At 37.7% G+C, this 24,625-nt stretch overlaps 1 protein-coding gene across 7 annotated transcripts in view; it reads left to right on the forward strand.

The window, feature by feature from the left end:
* The window catches only part of fat1 (FAT atypical cadherin 1), a 97,011-nt gene that overhangs the window by 46,132 nt on the left and 26,254 nt on the right, over window positions 1-24,625 (forward strand). For 5 of the 7 annotated variants that reach the window (XR_001481705.1, XM_015390805.1, XM_015390804.1 and 2 more), the window contains exons 5-13: window positions 1,891-2,220; window positions 2,805-3,021; window positions 4,768-4,836; window positions 5,259-5,398; window positions 14,263-14,538; window positions 14,805-15,015; window positions 16,783-20,856; window positions 21,568-21,764; window positions 21,876-22,029. Coding sequence is in view for 6 of the 7 variants with exons in the window: in XM_015390805.1 (XP_015246291.1) it covers window positions 1,891-2,220; window positions 2,805-3,021; window positions 4,768-4,836; window positions 5,259-5,398; window positions 14,263-14,538; window positions 14,805-15,015; window positions 16,783-20,856; window positions 21,568-21,764; window positions 21,876-22,029 (5,668 nt within the window). In the remaining variant the exon portion in view is untranslated. The remainder of the gene's footprint in view (window positions 1-1,890; window positions 2,221-2,804; window positions 3,022-4,767; window positions 4,837-5,258; window positions 5,399-14,262; window positions 14,539-14,804; window positions 15,016-16,782; window positions 20,857-21,567; window positions 21,765-21,875; window positions 22,030-24,625) is intronic. The other 2 variants (XM_015390806.1, XM_015390808.1) reach the window with 1 other exon arrangement.

A 24,625-nucleotide genomic window follows, 5' to 3' on the forward strand; every position in this document is an offset into this window, starting at 1 on the left:
CATTAATGCCTCTAAGGTTATGCCGTACCAAAAAAATGTGTTTCTTTCACTCTCTTAGTGTTTTTCATGAATATCTTATAGAAGCACTTTTGTTTTTTTTTCTTAATATATTCGGGCAAGTAGGTGTTTCTTGTTATTACATTGACATAAATTTTTGCCATCAAAATATCCATATTTTTTGAATGTTACAAAGGTAATAAGGTCTTGTCCTGGATTCTAATAACACTATGTGCCTGAAATTGTGGTTTTCAAAGTATTTCACTTAGTGTCCTACAAAGGGTTAAACTCAAGGATTGTAGTTTGTTTCTAAAAATTTAGCCCAGCCTATCTAACAGATATTACATTCTGCCCATTCCAGTTTTTCTAATCAACTTTTAAATGATCCGAAGGTTAAAAATAACCACCAAATTAGCACAACAGCAAAAAATATCAAGTATTTGTAATACATTTTTTTAACCTCATGCAGGGTATCAGACATCCAGAGAGCTAAAAAAACAAATTTGTTTATGGTAGAATTTTCCATAACGCTGCACAGGAAAAGCACAAACACTCTGCATCATCCCTTTGAGAGAAATTCCCGTTCAAGTTTCTCTTCAGCCGATTTAATTGATTCCGCTCATGTGAACAGCGTGGACAGCTGCAGACACTGCGAGAAAAGCAGCAACACATTACTTTAGTAATTGAAAGTATGGTACCAAATGGTGTGTGCGTGGCCCTAGACTGCTGACTGTTTTCAGTGAAGTACTTAGCAGATGGTTTTAAATGACTGTGACATTTGTTCTACACTTAAATTGTATTTTTTCAGCTCAGAGCCAGAAAAAATGGTACTTCCTCCGGCACTTGGATGCCTAATTCCATTTTTTTTGTCGTATTTATTTTTTTTGGGGCGGTCAGCATATGGCTCCTCTCTATAGTATCCATCATTCATTTGAACTCACCCGTCAAAAGTCACAGTTATGTGTTAAAACATTGTTCAAATGAAAAAAATGCTCTATGGAGCCGCTAACTAAACATGACTTCGGTGAAGGTGCTATTTTCTTCCTGAACACTTCTGAGGCCAAGAGAAGTCATATTGTTAAAAAGTAAGGCAAAAAAATATTTCTACCGTCAATGAAACATTTTGAATTGAAATTAGAGGAATCCGACCCTTCTTGCTGCTCAAGGTTCTACATGTTTTCACTGCAGTTTTTTTATGGTTTGTCCTTAGAGATAAGCTTAAAGTCACTGAAGTTTGGTGACCCTTTGCCATCATTTCCCTTCCATCTCAGATTCTCCATCAAATTCAATAACTTCAAAACCATATTGTTGTATTTAGACAGAAGAAAATCATTTGTAAATTGAAAATATTACTTTAACCTAAATTTTTCAGGGGTATGAACAATATTGGGCTTAATTGTATTTATAAAATGATTAATATTACAGCGATATCATCTGCTTTTAACTATCAATATTCATAAAACCAAAGAAATTATATTGATTCATTACTATTCAAGGATTTTTTTTATTTTGGTAATATAAATGTGATAAAAGCTGCTGTGTTTAAGCACATAACTCTTCATTTGAAAAGTTATTCATTGTATAATTTAGGTTATATTATTACTTTATTTATTCTTTAAATCCGAGGTATTTTAGCTTTTGGAGCCTCACATTTTTAAAATCACATAATTGTTGATATATTTTAGAATAAACTTCAAGGTTGAGATTACAGAACATTAAAATGTCTCTAATTAATACAGAGTCCACACCCAAAAGTATGGCTGTTAAAGTATGAAAATATTTTTTGAGAGTGCAAAAGATAAGGAATGTTTTAGAGTGGGCTGAATAAGGTCATGTTTTAGCCTTTTAGTCAATAAACGTTTTAATTTTAAAACCTTTATTGTGTTTCCTCAGATAACCATCACCGACCATGGGGTTCCACCCAAATCCACCACCGTCCGGGTCATTATACAGGTCCTCGACGAGAATGATAACAGGCCGCTGTTCCTGGAGAAGATCTACAAGATCCAACTGCCTGAGCGGGAAAGGCCAGAGAGAGAGAGAACGGCTAAGAGAGACCCAGTGTACCGGGTGATAGCGTCAGACCGTGACAAAGGACCAAATGCTGAAATTTCCTACAGTATCGAGGAAGGGGATGAACATGGCAAGTTTTTCATTGAGCCCAAGACTGGTCTGGTGTCATCCAAGAAGTTCTCCTCTGCCGGGGAATATGACATTCTTACTGTGAGTATTTAATCAGAAGCGTTTGTCCAGCATTGAGCTATAAAATGTTAAAGCAGATGATATTTTTATTATTTACAAAGTTCTTTATTTTTTTCTTCTGATCTGTATATAGTCTCTTTACTCCACCTTATTCTGTTAAAAATGTAGAGTTGTATTTAGTACACACATGGGAAAAAATGTATTTTTGTATCTGAATAAAACAGATTTTATTCCTTTTTTTTGGCCTAACATGAGCCACTTTTCTTAGGTGTAGATGTGATGTCACATGTTGGCTGTTGTCTGTCACATCACTATGTCAAAGTAATACAGAGATTTCTTTTTGTAAATGGTTACTTTGAAATGAATGTGCTATGTGTGTGTGAAATTTAACTCTGCCTTATTGTAAAGTTGACAGTATGTTTTCGTGACAAAATGTACTCTGCTTGAAAAGAATACTGATAATTAGATTTTTGTTTATGAGCAATAGAAATGCAGACAGAGGCAATTGTATGTAAAATGTCAGCCACTTTATAGAAGGGAGACATTCGGAAACGTAATTCAAAAATCCAATACTTACACAGATTTTTCTGCTGTTCTTTGCTCAGATTAAAGCCGTGGACAATGGACGCCCTCAGAAATCATCTACTTGTCGCCTGCACATTGAGTGGATTCCCAAACCAGAGGTGCCAGCTGATGCAGCTCCCTTGCGGTTTGAGGAGTCCCCCTTTACCTTTTCTGTCATGGAAAGTGATCCAGTGGCTCACATGGTGGGCGTTGTTGCCACAGAGTCGTCTGATGTTCCTGTGTGGTTCGAAATCACAGGTAGTGGAGCTTTTATGTTCATTATTGCTGTAGTTTTGCACCTTAAGGAATGCACTTCTTCCTATGGCTTGTGACACCACTTTAGAAGACTAATGTAGCGAATGTGCGTGTGGTGCTGCTTGAGTGTGTTTTATATTAATACATTCTGCTTTTAAGCTTCAAAACACTGCAAAACTATGCAATTAATTCTGGTACTTTGTGATAAATTTAACTAGATTGAAGTGTAGTAGATTAAGTCGAAAAGGACAGATAATATAACCACTTATATTAGCCTCTGCTAACATAATTATACAATGTTTTTAACCTAAAATTTTTCAAATATTATTTTAACAAAATAAAAAATGTTTAACTATATCCATGTGCAGAATTCCATGAAAACATTAGATGTAGGCAAGCTACAATGAGTAGCAAATAACTCCTAACTATACCTGCATCTGCTAATGGTAGCCTTGTGTAAAAATAATTATCCTGTGTGTTTTGCTACTTTTATGTTTTCATTTTAAATTGAACACGTTAAAATTTGACTTTTTGATATGAAGATGTTTTTGAAATCCTCATAGAGCTGGTAGAAAGGTAGATTAGGTAGATTATTATTGCTAAAGTAATGGTACCACAAGCTGTAGTTAAGATCTAATATTATATTCGTTTTTAATTATTTCTATAGATCTGGTGAAGCAAACTAGATTAGCATTGGAGTTATTAATAGAGCAATCAATTTCACCTTGTTGAGCACATTCTGTAGACCAAATCAAGATGTGTAACAACTGATGTGACTCTCTAAGTCCACTTCAGCTGTAAATAATAAATTACAATGCTTTGTGCATACGAGAGCCATACTGGATATTGAACAGAAGACTTCTGACCTTCCATGTTAGAATTTTGGTTGCCATTTTCTTGTCTTTAAAGTAGAACATCCTCATTGAAAGTAGTTGTTTTAGGCTGCCCAAACACCTGATAAGAGTTTGTCTTGGAAACCTTCTTTGGAGGTCTTGCTAGCACATTCTAGGGGGAAAATACCCCAGGGAAAACCAATTTGCTGGAGCGCTAGAAATCGAATGCATGATCAGTAGCTCTTAATACTGTAGCACAGGGGCTACTCATAGAGCTTGTTGTTGTAGTATTAAAAGAAACCCATAAACACTTAAAATGCAATTAAAAATAATACACATAGAAAACCGAGAAATGAGGTTAATATTTAAGTTTCTGACAAATTGGAATTTGTGGTAATATCTTTACCAGCCTTACCTCCATTTTTGGTTTATAAACTATTAGTCAACAAAATGTGAAAACAGGTTTTTCAGCTAAAAATAACCATTTAATGCATTTCTTTTTGCAAATACATATTTCCACATTATCAGTCTGAAACTACAGTTTTTCTTGGATACTTTTTTTTTTTTATAGTGCGACTAAATTCATCCTCAGTTTACTTTACAATCCTAACCCTTTTACTTTTCTCCTTTTTTCAGTTAAGTACATTTCTCTAAGTAGCTATGTGTTTTGAGTATCCCAATATAATTCCTCTCCTCTCAAGTGCCTACTTTCAACTCTCAAGTTCCAGCATAAACATGAAAAGATTCAAAACGCCTTCTTTTATAATAAAATGCTCATTCCTCTCCCTTCCCTCTGCCTGTTTTCCTTCTAATCAATGTCTAACTGACACGTCTCCTTTTTCTCTTCTCCTTTTTGTGCTCTTTTACTGCTTTCCCACTTTCAACCAAATGTTCTCTTTGGTTGGATTTTTGCAAGACGGCAGTGAGGATTCTGACATGTTTTACATCCTTCAGATGGCTTGTGACTACAACTGTACAGCAGAAGGTAGCTGCTGGGATCTCCTAATAGGCTGGGCTGTATTAGGAGATCATGTGACTTTGTCTGTCTCTGGTGCTCCCTGTTGGTTGTGGATGGGTTGTGGTATCTGATTGTTTGTGATTTCAGCATCAGTTTAAGGTCTTATTAAAAGCTAAATTATTAGTGTAAAATGTTGTTACAAATGTAACATTTATTATTTCTGTTTCAATGCTATTTGTATTTAGTTAAAATAAACAGATGAAATCAAATCTATATTATATCTATAAGTTTAAAACATCAACATTTGTTAAAAAGTGTTTAACTAATGTTTACCTTTCTGACTCTACCCCTGTTTCATGTTGTCTAACTTTGTGACTTACATTTAGCTTTATTAGGATTTATCTCTAATCTCTCTTTTTTCGTTATTTGCTTAAAAAAAAAATTCACAGGTGGTAATTACGACAGCCGCTTTGACGTGGGCAAGGCCAGCGGAACCTTGATTGTTGCTCAGCCTCTGGACACCGAGCAGAAATCAAATTACAACCTGACAGTGGAAGCCACAGATGGGACACGAACTGTCAGCACTCAGGTAATTGAAACACTAATGAAACAGTCGGAGGCTGATGAAGCAGTTGTCATGGTTCGGTTTTTCCTCATGTGAGGAAAAGTGGGAGTTGAGAGATGGGTTATTAGTAGATTAAATGACCTGTTGGACTATAACGATGTTATGATGCTATCACAACTTTCAGCTGGTGAATTGGGAAAAAAACATTTTCTTAGATTTGTATCTCTCTCACTAAAATTCTGATGTCTAAATAATTATTAAAAAAAGATGCAGATACCTATTTTTTACTATTTCCGCATCTTATGTTAAAATGGTTAGCATTTGTAAATTGCTCTCCTCCTTAAACCTTTAATTCTTGTTTGCTGTTTTTGTTGTCGTAGATATCTGTTTTTGTTAAATCTTAAATCTGGTTTTGTTGGGGGTTTTTTTGTGTTTATCCCAGTGAGCTCTTTAGATTCTTGGCTTTACAGGTTGGCTGATCTTCACATCTCTAAAAGCTATTTCAAACTGTAGCCTATTGGCCTTGTTTTTTAACTGCATATTCAGATATGTGCAAATTCACAAAGAATCTTAAACATATACAATATCCAATGCACATATATGTAAAACTATCATTAAAAGACAAGATATGTTCTTTTGAGTGGCTGTGAAGGGTCATTATGATTAACGTAGGGACATTCTGCATGGAAAATGAACCGTCTGTCACAGTGTCTGCAGCATTTATCTCTGTGCGGCTTTCCCCCAGTCTGGCCGGCTCTTGGGGGGGGCATGATCTGCACAGGCTGCAAGCTGACAACATCACACCACATAAAGAAGTATAAAACACAGACATTTACAACTTTATCAAAGCCTCTTCATGCCATTCGAGAGGGACAGTAATTTATTTCCTGGAGTTTTTCCACAGTCTGTTGATAGTGGTGATATTTATGAGCTAAATCACGGGATGTCTATTGATATTTTCATTTGTGAACCCTTGCCAGCAGTAGCTGCTGCTCGCTCACCACGTTTTCCGTGCGGATCCCTCCGCATAGATACAAATTTCAGACTTCTCCGCACAGAGGGGCGTGGAAGCCCAAAATGACCTAATTTGACCTTGTGGATGCGTCGAGCATAAACTAAGCTTTAAACTATTTTCCACTTCATTTCAATGAAGTGGATTAAAAATGTTTTGTGAAAGCACACCAATTTTCTACCATCACACCCTTACTAGCACATGAGAGAAGATGCTGTTACACCATGCAGCATGGCTAAAGGGGCACTATTTAGTTGATCATTTGAGGAGTTTATCTATTGATCATATTTACAAACACAACTGCATAAAGTAAGTCTGCATCCTCGTCATCATTATAAAGTGTAAATAATTGAAGACCAGATTCTGGATCTATAGTGAATAGAGCACATTTTAATCTAAAATAAAAACATGAATCATCAATTAATCTTAAATCCACTATTTGTATGCATCCCTAATCCCTATGCATAACCCTCATTAACATGTAGAGTACACATAGCTTATATGAATGACAGACCTTTATATCATCTGAAAAGTGCTTATTTCTACATATAGACCAATATAAAAACATCTGAGTTACAGCAACACTCAAAAGAAAAGCATCTTAATTCTCATTCTTTAGGCAAGCTAGCTGTCAACCTTTTATCGATAAGGCAAACTAATGTTTCCCCTCCTTAAGCAAATCTGCCGTTAGAGTCAATCTTACTTTGTCTTTATGACTGTAGAAGACCGCTTTGTCCAAAGCAACTTAGAAGAACTTGTAGTTACACTTAATATCAAAGCTAGCAATAAGCTTCCTTGAAGGAAGAGACCTCTAGTGAGATTTTGTCAGAAATGATGGTGTAGAAATAGAGTGCAGGTATAAACTTAAGTATAGATAGAGCAGCGTGCATGCAGGAGAGGCTCCCCTGAATTGCCCAAGCTTCATTAGCTTTTTGGAGTTAGACAGCGGGCTATCCTGTCCTGGCAGCATCCATTAGATCATTCCACCATTGTTAAGCAACAAATGTATAAAATGTAGGGGTCCATTAAATGTCATATATTCATCACAAGCATGTGCTTATGCTCCTAATAAAAATCGTGAAGATGAGCTTGTCAATGAGCCTTATTAGCCATCATTTAATCAAGGCCAACGTTGGTCTTAACCCATTGATTTGGTGTATGAAAAATCCGACCTATCAAAAAGATCATTTGTATTTCTTTATAAAGAAACATAGATGTTCTCTTTCAGAAGTAGAATTTTGGTCCGCCATATAGTTTGCAAGGATACTTAATTTGATAGCCGTGCACTGGTGTCAGTTCCTGCTTGCCTCATTTCTGTTGCTGTAATGATTTTGCTGTCTAACCAGAGCTTTTTGTTTCAAGTGAGCATTCTTGAGTCCCTCGGTTTCTCGTTTGCTGTTGTTCTCATTCAATCAGTGAGAATATCTTCATTTCATTTTCTCTTGGAGAGGCATCAATTGAATCTGCCTGTTTTGAATAGATTAAATAATTAAAGTGGAAATGGCTGTCCTGAACTCCAGCTGATAGAAAATCTTAAGTATGCTGATAAAAACTTTATAGGATACAAGCTGCATCTGCATTTTGTTCTAATGGTCATGCTTTGTCCTTGAGATTTTCTTTTTTTTTTTTAGATGGTAGTTTGGACCATACTGGATTGTGACATTGAAAATCCTTTGTCCCAAAAGTCGAGTTTCCGTTGAACTGTTGCTGGGGAAAAATGTATTTGTTGTCAGTCTGTATGAATAAAGCCTTTCATCATATGTCTGCTGTGCTCCGCTGAGCCTTGAATGAAGCTTGCCTTCTCTGGCATTTTGGAGCTCATCTGCCGAAGCAGCATGTCCTTTAGTTTACAGCAAAATCTTAAAAAAGAGGAAGACAGTTCCTGTTTTCTCAGCTTTCTAATGTTTTCTTATGTTGTGCACTCTCTTAAAAGCCCTGGCAACAAAAAGTTGTTGAAATGCCTTTTAGCAATACACCATTCTGTGACATTTTAGGTGAAATTATACACGTTTAAAGGTCAGGGCAGATGGCGAGGCTTCCTCAGTCTTGTTCTGTCGGATTTGTCTTGTTTGAAACAATTTTCCTCTCTAGAGTGTTCTGCTGCGATCTGATATGAAAAATAAAGAAGTGATTCCTTGTTATATGACAGAGGTAAATATTAAAATAATAAATAACCAGAATCTTTAGAAGTTTTTTCTCACATCAGAAATAATAAAAGAACACTAGATATATTTTTTGCATTGAAAATTGATAACACTTTCCTGCTGTAGAGTAATACATAAAACTATAATATAATTTTCTTTCTTAAAGCCTTTTACTCTTTGTGGGCCTTTTCGCCCCGAATACTAAGAACAGCAAACTGGATCTTCACTCAGCAACTTCTACTCTGAAGATTGTTGTTGTCAATGTGACCTTCTAAAGGTTAGCTATAGTCTCTTCACTAAATAGACATAGGTTTTTAAATCCCAATTGGCCTCGTTACCATCAGGGGAAGTCAGTTTTTTTAGATTTTTGGAAGGTGCTAAAGAAAGCTAAAGAAACCATGAATAAGTGACTGAAATGATGGCTGAAAAAGTGGCTAGGAAAGTGGTTAGTGACATTTAAAGATGCTATTTGGCTGTTAGGTGCCACAAAAACGTACTTTCTGAAAGGCTACATTTTAGGCTATTTAGAGGTTCTTTCTTGCTGTTAATTCATCACCTTCAGTTATTTAGCGGTAAAACAGGATAAAATTATGGATTAACTGATAGATCACTTTAAAAAGAAAGTCTTGTTGGACAAAAGGATACAAATATGGCAGTAAATGTAAAACAGTCTGTGGCAGTTGGATTTAATTTGTTTGGGCACACGATGAATTTAGCTTTGTCAGAAACAGAGATTTTTCCTGCAAATTAGATACACTGTCATACACAGTGCTCCTCGTGAAAGCTGAAAGATAGTTATATATTCCTCAAATCAAAGTCATGTGGAGGCTGTGCTGCTAGACATGCTGCCCTATTTTCTCTCTTTTAAGAATGTTTCCATGTTTCTCTTTTTGTTCTCTTTTGCTCTCAAGCACTCTTGGTATTTCTGGTTTTCTTCTGTACGAAGCTCCAAGCTTTGCTGCTTATAAAGGCCACATGTAAAGAACTGATGATAATTCTGTTTGGGCAGTATAAAGTGCAAACAAGAGTGCCTGACCTTGTGTTTTGGAAACAGTGACAGTGGCTTACCTTTATACAGAAACTAGCATCTGCCATGTGTTTTTTTTTCCTGCATGAGAAAAATTAATGCTTCCTCATGCCTTGTTCTGAACAGCTCACAAAAAATATTTTTGATGCTTTACAAGGGTCAGTGCTTACCTTTTTTAAATTCTGTACAATTTTAGAATAGAAAAATGTGGATCATGTCATCCAAGGCTCCATGAATCCATTGTAATTAATATTAAAAGGAATTCTGGCCTGTGGGAGGTCTACAGAAATCAGCCACTCTGCTGTGTGCTTTCAATCCGCCATCATGTTCACTATGAAGGCTTGTATCAATGATCAGCTGATGAAGACTAGGGGTGCCACATTCCACCTTTGGAAGCTCATAGCCTGGAGCCATGCCAACCAAGCAGTCTTGGCATTCAGCCTCCCCTCCGCTCCTCTCCCACGTCTCCAGCTATACGACATCCTCCCTTGGCTGTTGAGAAGTTCCTCAAGCTGTCCTGCTCACAATCTGTTCCGGATCTCATATTCCTCTCGTTATTTTAGTCAACGTAATAAAGCATTTCTTTATATCTTAATTGAATGTTTGCTATACTGACATATTTGTCTGCTGTTATATACATTTTACATCTGAAATCAATAAATGCTTAAAAAGCATGGCACAAGGGAGACAAGATTGTAGGGAAATGCAAAAAGCTGATGATGTTATACTGAATTTAAGCATTAGTTCATAACTCAAAATTATATAAAGATTCCTAAAACATAACTTTAAGACAACATTTTTAAAAATCAAAGACTATTTAATTTCATACAGTTAATATTTATGTCAATCTATCTGCTGAAGAGGAAAAGGTCATGAAAATGTCCCATGTTAGCAGAAGATTGGAGACCTAACAGTTCAGCACACACGAAGAATTTAAGAACACTCTTGTCTCTTGGTAATTCATCCGAGATGTTAATGAGTGCTTGAAACAAACTGTGTAATTCTAAAATGTTGGCAGCATTCATGTTGGAAAAAAAAGTATAAACCATGGAAGAGGAAAGCATTTTCCTACTTGATTAACTTAACCCTTTTTTATCGGTAAGGCTAGTTTATTTGTATGGCACATTTGTATAACAAAGCAAATTAAAGTGTTGCACATGAATAGGATATTAAAGAAAAACAGAAAAAGTTGTCTAAGAAAGAATCCAGTATCAACAATCTTTTTTTGTCATTAATGACCTATTAATAATTTGTGGTTGAGACACTTGGCTTAGAATGCATATTATAAAAAAAAACAGAAAAACTAAATTAAAATCACTTTGTAGTGGAATGAGCATCCTTGATAGAAGTCCTTCAGTACACATATAAATTATAAGGCACATCAAAAGGAAAATCTGAACACTTTTAATAAAGAATTATATGCATAAAGTGCTGCTCCTGATAGAGAATCCTATAAACACAAAGGACATGAAATTGACAATTGAGTGTCAACAGGAGGAAACTAAATTTGTATTTTGTATGTGAATTTAATTTTCATTTCAACCCAAACTTGAACGTTCCCTTGAGCGTTCTTAGTGTTGTGTTGTTGCTTTCTTTCTTACTGTCATCTATTTTTTTTAAATCTTCACTATCTCCATCTGTCATGCTTGTTTCTCAGACCCAATCTTGTCTCTCTTCAGCGTTCCCTCAGGAAGCAGTGCACAAAGACTACAGAGCTTTTCTCTACAGTGTTTCTGCTGCAGTCAGGCTGCATCATACTGCTTTGTGAGGTTTGGGGACAAAGTCCTTTTGAAGTGTTGTTTCAGTCTTCCTTGCAAAGGAAAAGGCGAGCTTGTGTTTGCGTGTGTGATGTGGGGGAAAATAGTTTTTATGTGACACTTTGTAAAATGTATGGGAAGAGAACGATGTAGATACAGCTGACCAGGTCCCATTCCTTTTGGTTTCTTTGCAGCACTATCAGTTCTTTCCACCTTTTCTAACTGTTCAAAAAATGTGTTATCTCTTGCAGGCCACATTGAGTAGCATTGCACAGCTTTTGTGTAGAGGTGCATGTGAAAATTCTGAATTTATGCCCCTGTTCCGGTGTGAGTGGGAGGTTGGGTGCATGCTCAGTGTGTATAAAAGGTGGAATTGGAGACATCAGGGATCTGGAGCCATACATTACTTGGCGCAACATTAGAAGAAAAGCCTGGCATGAGGCCAGATTGTTACACTGATGCTTGGAGTTGTTTGCTGTCTCAGAGTTAATATTGATTCTGAAAAATGTACTTGTTTTATTTTCACGTGCTGATTAGCAGTGTGATATGGCTCGCTCCGAACAAAAAAGTTGTGGCAAAGGGCCAGAACACGGCTCTGAAAGACAGCATGCATCCCAGCACTCCCCCTGCAAGATGACATCTGTGAGTCTCAGCAGTAATGCCAACATCACAGCATACAGCAGATTGTAAATGTTATCAGTGCTGTCAGGTTGAGGCTATATTTGTCTCTTTCATCACCTCACAATGGCTAACAAACACTCTTACCAGCACAAACCAAGCGGCAATTGTTTTGACCAAAGATCTGACAAACCTCAGTTAGCTAGTGAGCTGCCACCTGTTCAAGGCTTTTGTGTCGTCATCCCCCCCCTTCACCGACCCGACACAGAGCGGCTTGGCTTCAACTGTTTTCCTAAAGGACATCACCCCCTGGTGTTTGGTATGCAGGTGCCTAATCTCGGATGATCCCTTTGTTCCCCATGTTTGGCAAGGGTGGAAGCCCCTCGCTGTTCTGGGAAGCAAAGATGGCATTCCGGCAGCTCTCCGTAATCCTCTGTCGGAAGTCCAGTAGACGAGTGGCTGGTGTTGATAAAACACCCTCCCAGAGGAATTTTACAGTTTGGAAGCATTGGAGTTTTAGTTTAGAATTGGGAAAAGATTAATCAGCCATACAGTAACCTGTTTTTCAGTGAAAAACCAAGAAGTTTCTGCAGTTGTGAATAATTTGGAAGCATCTTTTGATATTGTTTTTTTCATATAAGGAAATTCTTACATGTCAGATTACACTCTTTATTATAAAATATTGCCTTGTATTGCAATGAGTTATAATAAAATAATCTTATTTCAATAATTACTACAGCATAATTTAGCTTCCAGGCTCAGTTAGAACACCCTACTCTGTGATAGCTCTTATCTTATCATATAATAATAATTGAACTTCATTGATCTCATACTGGAGAAATTTACCTCTGCATCTTAACCCATCCCCTTGGGGAACAGTGGGCTGCCATTGTGCGTCGCCCGGGGAGCAGTGTGCGATTAAGGGACCCAGAGTGCAGGCTGTGGGGATCAAACCGGGTACTTGCAACCTTCTCAGTGCCATGTTTTAACTACTAGGCCAATATTCCCCCTCATTGTCTTATTGAAACTGAAATCTCAGAGTCCTGGACATGAAGATGCCCATCAGTGCAAGAAAAGACTGCTTTACCCCTCAGTTTCAGCTTTGAGATGTTTGTGAGGTTTCTGCCTTTTTTTACCCCTTTATTATTGAAATGAAATGTTGATATCCCCCAAATCAAACAGGATGTTGTATTTTCCTAACTTTATCATGATAATATATATAAAAAGGTATGTTTGTGGACTACTACTATGCAATGGGATATTTATTGACTGTCATGATGGATATTGTAATGAAATAAACTTTTGTGGTAGTTTTAGTTTACTCTTCACCTACTCTATGTTGTTGTTGTTGACTCATATGTTCCCTCCTCAAAAACACTCTGCACAGAGCCCTCAATCCCTTAAGATGTCTATTGGTGCTTTGATGTTTTTTATGGTTTTAAAGGTTTTTTTTTGCTGAAAGCTTTTTTTAAGTTTAGATCTAGGTGTCCAGGCCATCAAAATGAAAAGGTTGGAATGTGTTGATGTAAAAAGATAAAGAATCAGGTGGATATGCAGAAAACCTGAAATAAAAAGCAGATAAATTCAGTTCTGTTAATAACTAGTAAAGTATACAGGGACTACCAAACGCATTTATATCTTTTGGACTTTCTGAAAGTTTTTATGTTACTAACACTGGCTTCATTGCTTTTGGGTTACTTTATATCATGTACTGATAGAAACTAGTGCATTATTGCTAATCTCCTCTCAGCATCATAACTTTTAGTTTGCCGTTACATTTTCCCAGCACGGGCTTCTATTTAGAGCCATCAATCTCTCCATCAGCTCTTTTCAGCTTCCCAGTGCTCACTGAGAATAGAAAATCCCCAGCACGATGCTGTCACCATGATATTTCACAGCTGTGTTTGTTTTCCACCTAACATAGTGTTTTGCAAGTAATCAGAAAGTTTGATTGTGTTCTATTTAGGGGACTTTATTTTTTTGTTAGTTGATACCAGCTATCAATAGGTTGCCCTGTAGGGGTATCAGACGAAAGACAGCTGAATACAAGTGAGGGTCACCCTTTAATTGTTTATACATACACTTTCAAGGCCATGTATGTATAAATGTTTTTAGGTAAGCTTAGTTTTAGTTACAATAAGCTGAAAAACTTAACATGTCCCTTTGTAAAAACATTGTATAACATTGTATCTAACAAGAGCACTTTGAATACCGTTCTCCATGTAGCAATGCTCAGACAAAGTATAAGACCACAAACTGTTATTTTAAGGCTTTTACTGCGTGTGAGGACTCAGCCAATTGGTTACTATCTACTTGCTTTTCTCCTTTAGGTGCTCATCCGGGTCATCGACACAAACAACCATCGACCAGAATTTTCTCAGCAGGTGTACGTAGTGAACGTCCCTGAAGATGAGCCAGCAGGAACTGAGGTCCTGAAGATCAATGCTGTGGACAGAGATGAGAAAAACAAACTGACCTACACACTCCTGAGCAGCACTGATCCCTTCAGCCTGCGGAAGTTCCGTTTGGACCCAGGGACGGGCACTCTGTACACCACGGAACGGCTGGATCACGAGACTATGCATCGTCACACCCTCACTGTGATGGTATGAATGATTTGGCCCACTAAAAACTGCACCTAATGTTACATTTTGTTTATCAGACTTAAGTTGAGGCTGTTTTGTTATGCCAAAAAAGCAAAACAAAGAATTTATGTGTACCGGATTGTTTTTATGGATTCCCAATTATTCCCAATTATGAATAGTTTGTTGAGGGAGTTCTCTCTCTAAGAATCTATTATTTTTTAATTTTCTTTCACTCCTTTCTTTTACTTTTACATAGTTTTTTATATTGTCTTTTTTTCTGTTTTCAGGTTCGGGATCAGGACATTCCAGTCAAAAGGAATCTTGTCCGTGTCATTGTTGACGTGGATGATACCAATGACAATGCACCGTGGTTTATAGGCACACCTTACTCTGGCCGTGTGTTTGAATCAGCAGCCATCGGCTCAGCTGTGTTGCAGGTCACCGCTCTTGACAAAGACAAGGGCTATAACGCTGAAGTCATCTACAGCATTGAGTCTGGTATGTTGTTGTGCAATTCTAATAAGCCTCACTTATTTTTTTACACAGTGTAAGGCTTTCATTTTAAAAATGAAAAATGGAGATCACCTCATTAAACTTGCATGAGTCATTAGTTGTGATGGCAACCGAATCCTGATAATGTATGGGACACAGAGCATTGAAGATTTTGTTTAGAGAATCTCCAGAATTTCAGTTTCCCACGATTTGTGTCTCAGAAACATGCAGCATTCTGTCTTGTTGGCAGATATGCATACTTGAAATAGCTGAAATAACTGTATAATGATGGCTTCCTTGTCACAGCTTACAGTACTCTGAAAAACTGTTTTTCCCTTAAATATTCATTTAAATATGTATATATCTATATAGATATAGATATATACACACTGTATATAATATATATTCACACTGAAGGCACCAAAGCTATGAATTAACAAAAGTAGAACTATATACTCTAGGTTCTTCAAATTAGACACCTTTTTCTTTGATTACTGCTGCGCACACTCTTGGCATTATCTTGATAGGCTTCAAGAGGTAGTCACCTGAAATGGTCTTCCAACAGTCTTGCAGGAGTTCCCAAAGATGCTTAGCACTTCTACCTAGCATCGACCTAGTGCTGTTGAAAAGGCGATTGCCCTCTTATTGAATAATGAATACATTTTTATAAGCCAACACTTGTGGTTTAGTTTCGCTTGCCACCCCCATGCAATGGTGGTACTAGACCTATAAATTAATAACTAATGTCAATAGAAACGGTCTAAAACAAGCAGTAGACTATTGTTTTGGGGTGTACAGCTTTGCGGTGCTGTGTGGAAACAATGATCTCATTCTGAAAGTGAATTAAACAAGGAGGATGTTTGTACATTTCAGAAGAAGCAGGAAAAGGTTAAACACTATTACCGTTATGAGAAAAGAAGTGGAGAGGGAGGATGAGTATAAATATCTTTTTGTTTACCTGTGTAAAGGCTGAAATGGAGATGCAAACGAAAAGCTGTCTACAAGACAAGGCAGAGCAGGAAGCTTTGGTCCTTAAGTGTTTAATTGAATGGGCTATTTTCTGCTAAAATAGCAGTTATGGTTTGATCATATAATGCAGTGTTTAAAGGCCAACTGACAATCCATAGTATGACATTTAACGGTCTGATCAATTTTAAGAACCCTCCAAATCTACTGAGTGTGCATAATTCTGCAAATATCCACAGCAATGTCCGAATGCTTGATGTCAGTTTTGGAGATGCAACCAGTTGTTTGATATAGGCGGGCAATACTATTTCACATAGGCAAGCTTGTTTTAAAAACCTTGTATTTCACTCAATGAACCCAAGTCAAACTTTTACTTATTTGTAAAGCACATTCAAAAACATGAAAATACCAATATGCTTTACTAAATATTGTAATTTGAGATATATATCAAATGAAGACATCCAACAGACATTTCATAGGCTCATAATATGGAACAGAAACAATAAAAAGAGCATGTTAGCTCACACTTGTACAAACACTATGGATAAATTATGTGCTTTTAAAAGAGATCATAAAACAGGAAGAAAACATATATGTTTTATAAATTAAGACAAGTTGTTCTAAAGTTTGGTAGCGACAACAGAAAAAGCTAAATCTCCTACTTGATTTAACATGTAATAGTTTTAGTATCTGTGTGATGATCTACATCATTTAACAGTGACCAATAGTCTGAGACATTTCAGATCTGTGAGGGAGCATTAACTTTCTCACATTCTAAAAATTTGTAATTTATTTTCTTTCTTACAGGAAACGTTGGGAACTCTTTTGCTATTGATCCAGTTCTTGGAACAATCACAGTTGCAAAAGAGCTTGATTGTAGCAGCAAATCATCATTTGAACTCATTGTTAAGGCCTCTGATAACGGAGCACCACCATTGTCCTCTACCATCACCGTAAACATCGAAGTTACAATTTCTGACAATGCAGCCCCTAGATTCTCTGAAAAGGAGTTCTCTGCTGAAGTCAGCGAGTTAGCCCCCCCAGGAAGTTTTGTGAGCATGATCACAGCTGTTAGCCAGTCTTCTGTTTTCTTCCAGATAAGAGGAGGAAACCTAAACAATGTATTTGACATCAACCCAAATTCAGGAGTGGTTGTAACTCAGCAACCATTAGATTATGAGACCAAGTCTGAATACAAGCTTATCATACAGGGCACCAACATGGCTGGACTTGCCACTAACACAACACTTCTGATCCATCTAAAAGATGAAAATGACAATGTTCCAGTCTTCATTCAGAGAGAATTCAAGGGAATAATCAGTGAGCTGGCCTCCATCAACAGTGTTGTTCTGACGCATGAAAACACCCCTTTTGTCATTCATGCCTCTGATGCTGATTGTGACCAGAATTCAAGACTCATTTATCAAATTGTTGAGCCTTTTGCTCATAACTATTTCGCCATTGACTCGAGCACCGGAGCAATCAGAACCACAACAGCTTTGGATTATGAACAGAGGAGCATTTTCCGCTTCACAGTTCAAGTTCATGATCTCGGAATGCCTCGCCTGTTTGCAGAGACACCGGCCAATGTGACCATCGAAGTAATTGATGTTAACGATTGCTCTCCCGTTTTTAGCCAAGAATTATATGAGGCAGCTGTCATCGTGCCAACCTACAAAGGGTTAGAGGTAATTCAAGTAAATGCCACAGACTTAGACTCGGGGCCCAACTCCAAACTGATTTTCTCCATTTCTGATGGAAATATCGGAGACAAGTTTAAAATTGATCCAGTCACAGGCATCATCTCCATTCAGAATGTCACGCAGCTCAGGAGCAGATATGAATTAAAGGTCAGAGTTTCTGATGGTAGATTTGCCAGTGCCGCTACAGTGAAGGTAACTGTAAAGGAAACCAAGGAGAATAAGAGGAAGTTCACTCAGGAATCATACCAAGCCTACATTCAAGAGAACTCTGCAGAGAAGAAAACACTAGCAGTTGTTGCTGCTGTTGGGAATCAAGTGAATGAGCCCTTGTTTTATAGAATATTAAACCCTGACAACAGGTTTAAAGTCAGCAGCACCTCTGGAGTTGTCTCAACCACTGGGATTCCTTTTGATCGGGAAGAACAGGACACATATGATATTATTGTTGAGGTCACTGAAGAGAAAAAATCTGAGGAACCATCTCATGTGTTAGTTGTCGTTACTGTGGAAGATGTAAATGACAACAAGCCCCTGTTTGTCAACCTCCCCTATCATGCCCTGGTCCAAATGGATGCTGAGGAAGGTCATGTCATCCGACAGGTAACAGCAGTTGACAAAGACATAGGCCCAAATGCAGACATCCGTTACAACCTAAAGGAACCTAACGACCATTTTGAAATCTCCCCATCTGGTCAAATCCTGCTCAAAACAAAGTTTGAAACAGACTCACTGGACTCTAAGTTTGTTCTAGTAGTTGTGGCAAAGGATAATGGGAAACCACCTCTCTCAGCTGAAGTGGAAGTGCCAATAACAGTTGTGAACAAAGCAATGCCTGTGTTTGAGAGGCCTTTTTACAGCATTGAAATCCCTGAAAACATTCAGCTGCACTCCCCTGTGTTGCATGTGCAAGCCAATGACTCTGAAGGGCCTCGCATTGTGTACACCATTTCTGAAGGAGACCCTTTCAAACAGTTCTCGATTGATTTTAATACAGGGGTAATTCACGTGATTCAGCCTTTGGACTTTGAAACACATCCAGCTTACAAATTAAACATAAGGGCCACAGACTCTCTGACTGGAGCTCACTCTGAGGTGTTTGTTGATATCATACTAGATGATGTAAATGATAATGCACCTGTGTTCCTGTCAAATTCCTACTATGCTAATATTTCTGAGGCCTCTGTTATTGGCACATCAGTTTTGCAGGTGGTCGCCAGAGATTCTGACACAGGCAACAACAAAGCAATATTTTATCAGCTAGTTGAGGAAAGAGGGAAGAGCTCAGACTATTTTACCATTGACCGTGACACAGGGATAATCTCCTTAGCTCAAGTTCTTGATTATGAAGAAATCCAGCACCACAATTTAAGAGTCCGAGCTGTGGATGGCGGTGTCCCAGCTCTGACGAGTGACATTATTGTGACAGTGGATGTTACGGACCTGAATGACAATGCACCTGTTTTTACTGAGCATACTTACAAAACCACCATCAGTGAATTAGCGCCACGTGGATACTTTGTCAGCCAAGTCAAAGCTTCTGACGCTGACAGCTCAGATGGAACCAAGCTGGAGTTCTCAATTGTATATGGAAATGAAGAACAGAACTTTGCTATCAACAAAAAAACTGGTGCCATTGTAATTTCAAACCATCGACGGCCCCATATGCAACCCCTTTACAATCTTAGTGTATCAGTGTCAGATGGTGTATTTAAAAATACAGCTGAGGTCATGGTAACAGTCATTGGGGCCAACTTCCACAGCCCTACCTTCTCCCAGACGGAGTATTTGGTAGAGGTTGTTGAGAACTCACCTGTTGGTACGTTAGTAGCAGAAGTAGAAGCAACAGATGAAGATGAAGGGATCTATGGCGAGATTACATACCAAATTGTCAACGATTTAGCAAAGGACAAATTTTCTGTTAATAAAAAAGGAGAAATTTTTACTCTTGAAAGCCTTGATCGTGAAAACACATTTGAGAAAGTAATTCCTATATCTCTGATAGCAAAAGATGGTGGCGGAAAAGTCGGCTTTTGTGTTGTCAATGTAATTGTTACAGATGAGAATGACAACTCCCCACAGTTCAGGGCAGTTGTGTACAAGGCCACCATTACATCAGATGTCTCAAGAGGAACATCTGTGCTCAAAATTGCGGCTTCAGACATGGATGAGGGAAGCAACGCTGATATAGAGTACTCAATTGAAGCAGATGTTGAAAATGTAAGGGAGAACTTTGAAATACACAAAACCTCTGGGGTCATAATTACCAAAGAAAGCCTCATCGGACTGGAAAATGAACTCTATGCATTCTTCGTAAGGGCAAAGGACACTGGGAACCCATCCAAGCATTCAGTTGTCCAGGTTTACATCAGGATTGTTTCATCAGACACCCCAATTCCCAAGTTTGCAGAACCATATTATAGGTATGCTGTTTCCGAAGATCTTCCTATTGGAACAGAGATAGATATAATTCAAGCAGAGAGTGAACAGCCAGTAGTTTACAGCCTTGTGAGAGGCAACACCCCGGAGAGCAATGAGGATGAAGTATTTGTTGTAGACAGAGATACTGGAGCCTTAAAGCTTGAGAAGAGACTTGACCATGAGATGGCCAAATGGTATCAACTAACCCTGCTTGCTCAAACTAAACATAATAATTATGAAATAGCTGCTTCAGTAAATGTAAATATCCAAGTCAAAGATATCAATGATAACAAACCAATCTTTGAAGCTGAACCTTATGAGGCTGTCACTGCTGAAAACCTGCCAAGTGGGACCCAAGTTATTCAAGTCAAAGCCACTGACCTTGACTCTGGAACAAATGGTCACATTGTCTATAGTCTAGACCCCAAACAGATGTCGCAGGAGATCTTTGAGCTGTTCGCTGTTGACAGTGAAACAGGCTGGTTGACAACTTTGAAGGAGCTTGACCGTGAAAAAACAGACAAATATATTATCTCTGTCCTCGCAACTGACCAAGGCGACACAGTCCAGCATGTTGCTGGTACCAATGTGGAGGTAATGGTGGCTGACGTTAACGACAACTCGCCCCGATTCACTGCCGAGATCTATAAGGGAACAGTCAGTGAGGATGATCCCCCACCCAGTGGGGTGATCGCCATCCTCAGCACAACCGATGAGGATTCTGAAGACATCAACAAACAAGTCAACTACTTTATCACAGGTGAGAATTTTCTTCTTAGTGTTAAATTGTTTCTCCTGCAAAGTAAATAAATTGAATGAATTATGCTTTAAGACTTGTAGTGCAATACAGAGCACCTGTGGTAGAGATATTTAAAAATACCTTTAAGAAAACTTATATTTTTTGAATTAGTACCACAGTCTCACACTGAAAATTTTAGAAATATCAACATTCATTATGGCTGCATTTAAAATCTTAATGAAAAAATGGTGGCATAAAATAAGAAGAATCTGATCTGTTTATCTGATTTTGATTGATATCACACTTCTTATCCCTTCTTTCAAAAGGACGGCAAGAAAAATTCTAGTAAAGGCTTCAACATTGTCAGCTGTACTTGACCATATGGTGCACTAGATTCTGAACTATAGTTTATGTTTTTTGTTTTGTTTATCTTAAAAAATAACAAAAATACAAGTGATTAAAAAGTATTTCACATTTTTTATTGACCTCTTAAAGAAACATGATTATATTATATTTAGAACATGTGGATAGCTATTTAAGGTTTCGAAAATATAAAAAATATAATAATATTAAAATAACATCTTTAGTAGTATGCAGTGCATAGTCTGTTTCCTGGTCTTGTGTTTTTGCTCCAGAAATAACAGATAAAAGTTTGTCTTGCCACTGAGCAACCTGCTACTTTCTTCTGTAATGTTGATCATGTTGCATTGGGATATGTGTCATTTATTACAGGAGGGGACCCACTCGGCCAGTTTGCCATTGAACACATTCAGAATGAGTGGAAGGTCTCTGTCAGGAAGCCCTTGGACCGAGAAGTGACAGACAACTATCTCCTTAACATCACTGCCAGTGATGGAATCTTTACCGCTAAGGCCATCGTTGAAGTCAAGGTGTTGGACGCCAATGATAACGACCCTGTATGCGAGAAGGTAAAATGTGTTCATGTTGTTTCCCCTTGTTGTGCTTGTTATTTCCTGCTTTGAACCTCACTTTCTCAGCCTCTTTAATATTCCACATCTGCTCCTCTTTGTGTCATCCAGTCCATCTACAGTGAGAGCGTCCCAGAGGACTCCCCGGCTGGCAGGCTCATCTTGCAGGTCTCGGCCACAGATGCTGACATCCGCTCAAACGCCCAAATCTCTTACGAGCTCCAGGGAGCTGGATCAGAATTGTTCATCATTGACTCAGACACAGGTGTGTAGTTGTATTGCAGACCAAATAAAGAATGAGTTTATGAATTTATGTGGTAGAACAACATCGGGTTGCACATATTTATGAGGGGAAGTGAAATTGGTGCATGATTTTTATCATTTTTTGACAAATTCAATGTTGAAAAGGGACATAGAATTCATTTTATCTACAGTACTTAAGTCAATACTTTAAGTTACCTACAACCTTTTACAGCAATTACGGTTTCAACTATTGTGGCTATTGCCTTAAGTATCTCGGCACATCTAGATTGCACCATTTTTTCCCATTGTTCTTTGTAAAATGACTCAATCTCTTTTAAACCGAATGGATGTCTGCGAAATCATAGTACAGATTTCTAATTGGACTAACAGCAGATCTGGAGTTTGATTACATCGCTGTTTTACTTGTTTATGCTTACTGTCCATTATTACTCTGAATTTAGGTTTGGGATCCCTGTCCTGCTGGAATGTGTATGGTACTTTTCCTTCCTGGATTTCCTTTTGCTTATCTCCCTCCATTCTGTCATCAACTTTTACAGCGTTTCTGTCACTGCTAAAAGTAAACATTCATCACGCCTTATGGTCTTAACGTGCATTCGATGGCGCTGTTCACGACAAATTTACATAATATACCTTTGAAAATGCAGCAGGCATGAGTGTTGAAGTGGCCAGCAGAATTCAATGTAGTGAAAACGGCGGGGCACCGCTGTTAATACGCAGTTAGGGAGAAAATGTGAAATTCGCTGAAATTGAAAAATCCGTTTTTTTTCAATGAAATCACATCAGGGCAACCAATGAGGGACTGGTTTTAGTTTTACTGTAAGTTAAAGGAATTCAGCTGAAATTAACCTTTTTTTCAATGAAAATGCAATATAAAGAAAATTATGTTGACAAATGATGAAATAAGGAATGCTCTTGAAAGGTTTTTAGATAGTTATTAAAAATCCCCAGCACTGGGCTCTCTGCACAGCTAGATAAAAGAAGGTACCACTGAATGCGACGTCATCTAGATGCAACTCTAGTAGTAGGTGGTGATACTATCCAAACTCATTACATTTCTAGAGAATCGGGTGGTGCCGTTGACATTGATGCCGATGACGTTGTTCGGCGTTCCAGAGCATAACACCTCTGTCACTCGCACAATAAAATTGTGGTTCACTATGTTGTGTCGAAACTGGCAAGTGAGGGGGAGGAGACAATTTGCGAGTTGTCCAGATGCAAGTCAACTCAGCATAATTAAATCGACTTGATGACTTTTTGGTGAATGCCCTAGTTCAAAATTATACACAATGACAAATTTCTACCAAATAATTTTTGCTTGTGGGACAAAAATTGTTTTCCACAACTAACAAGAAGACAGTCTTTCCACATGCAAACTGGGTCATTTAAATTGATTTCAGAAAACCTCAAATGGAAATTATTATCACTTTCCATTTGAGGATTGATTAGCTAATAGTTTTTGTTTCACATTGTCCTAACAATGGAATGTAGAGCCTTTTCAGTTACCTTGGACCTGTTGGCCTCTTTTTCATTTAATCTCTTGTTTTTTGGTTTGTCGGTTTAATTCAATGGTCATATGTGGAGTTGTTCAAAGGATATTGTTTTGTAACAAGGTATGTTTCTCCTAAACTTGACCCCTGGTCTGCCGGTATACCCAATGGTCTTTATGATAACATTTGAACTCCAATCATCTAAGAAATGTTTGAGTCCTTCAGGAAACAGTTAAATTATTGTTAGGTAGACTATTGGGGTGTAAGGTAATTTCTAAAGGCAAATGGCTGTACTGGACTTATTGCTGTGATATCAGAGTAACAAGACTTGAATGCTTAGACACTTAAGGATTTTATTTTTTCATTTTTCTGCATTACAAGTATGTGCTACTTTGTATTGGTTCATCACATTAAATTCAAATGAGTGTGAATGTGTAGAATTTTACTTACTTATCTAGGTTTTTCAGGTTATTGGGGGCATTTATTCAGACACGTTAAAGTTTATCATGATTCAGCCTAAAGCAGAACTTCACTAAACAAAAAGTGGCTCAGCAGGTTGACAATCTCAAGAGATAATTATTTCTTTGGAAAGGGTTTTGTTTTTATGCATGCACTTGTCTGAGTGTGTAAGCCCCAGAAGATCAAGAAGTTTTTTTTTATTTACTTTGTATTCATATATTTCTTAAAAAGGACCCAGAACATTTCCCTGCTGTGCTTTTTAGAGCCTTTCAGCAGCACAATATCACAGTGAAGCAGACTTAGATTGAATTAATGTCTCCCATACTTCTCACAAATTATTTCCTTTGGGAACCACTATAAATCAGACGTTCCATCTGGCTGCTTGGTGGAAAAGCAAACAGAAGAAGGAAAAAAAAAATAAAAACAGTACCAGTTATTCAAAATCAACCTGTTCTTTTAAGATTCTATGTGCAGTAAATGCAAAGGGAAGCATAACGAACTAAACCAGTCGATTTTAGCAGCTTTTCCTCACATCTGCTGTCATGCAAACAGAGAATGAGGGAAAAGACCATCCAGCTGTCTTCTGGTAGCACTCAATGCTGCTGCTAAGGAGAAGGATTTCTCTCTTTTTTTGTAGCAAAGACAGCTAGG

The sequence above is a fragment of the Cyprinodon variegatus genome, unplaced genomic scaffold, assembly GCF_000732505.1.
Source record: "Cyprinodon variegatus isolate N-32 unplaced genomic scaffold, C_variegatus-1.0 Scaffold514, whole genome shotgun sequence".
Taxonomy (NCBI): Eukaryota; Metazoa; Chordata; class Actinopteri; order Cyprinodontiformes; family Cyprinodontidae; genus Cyprinodon; species Cyprinodon variegatus.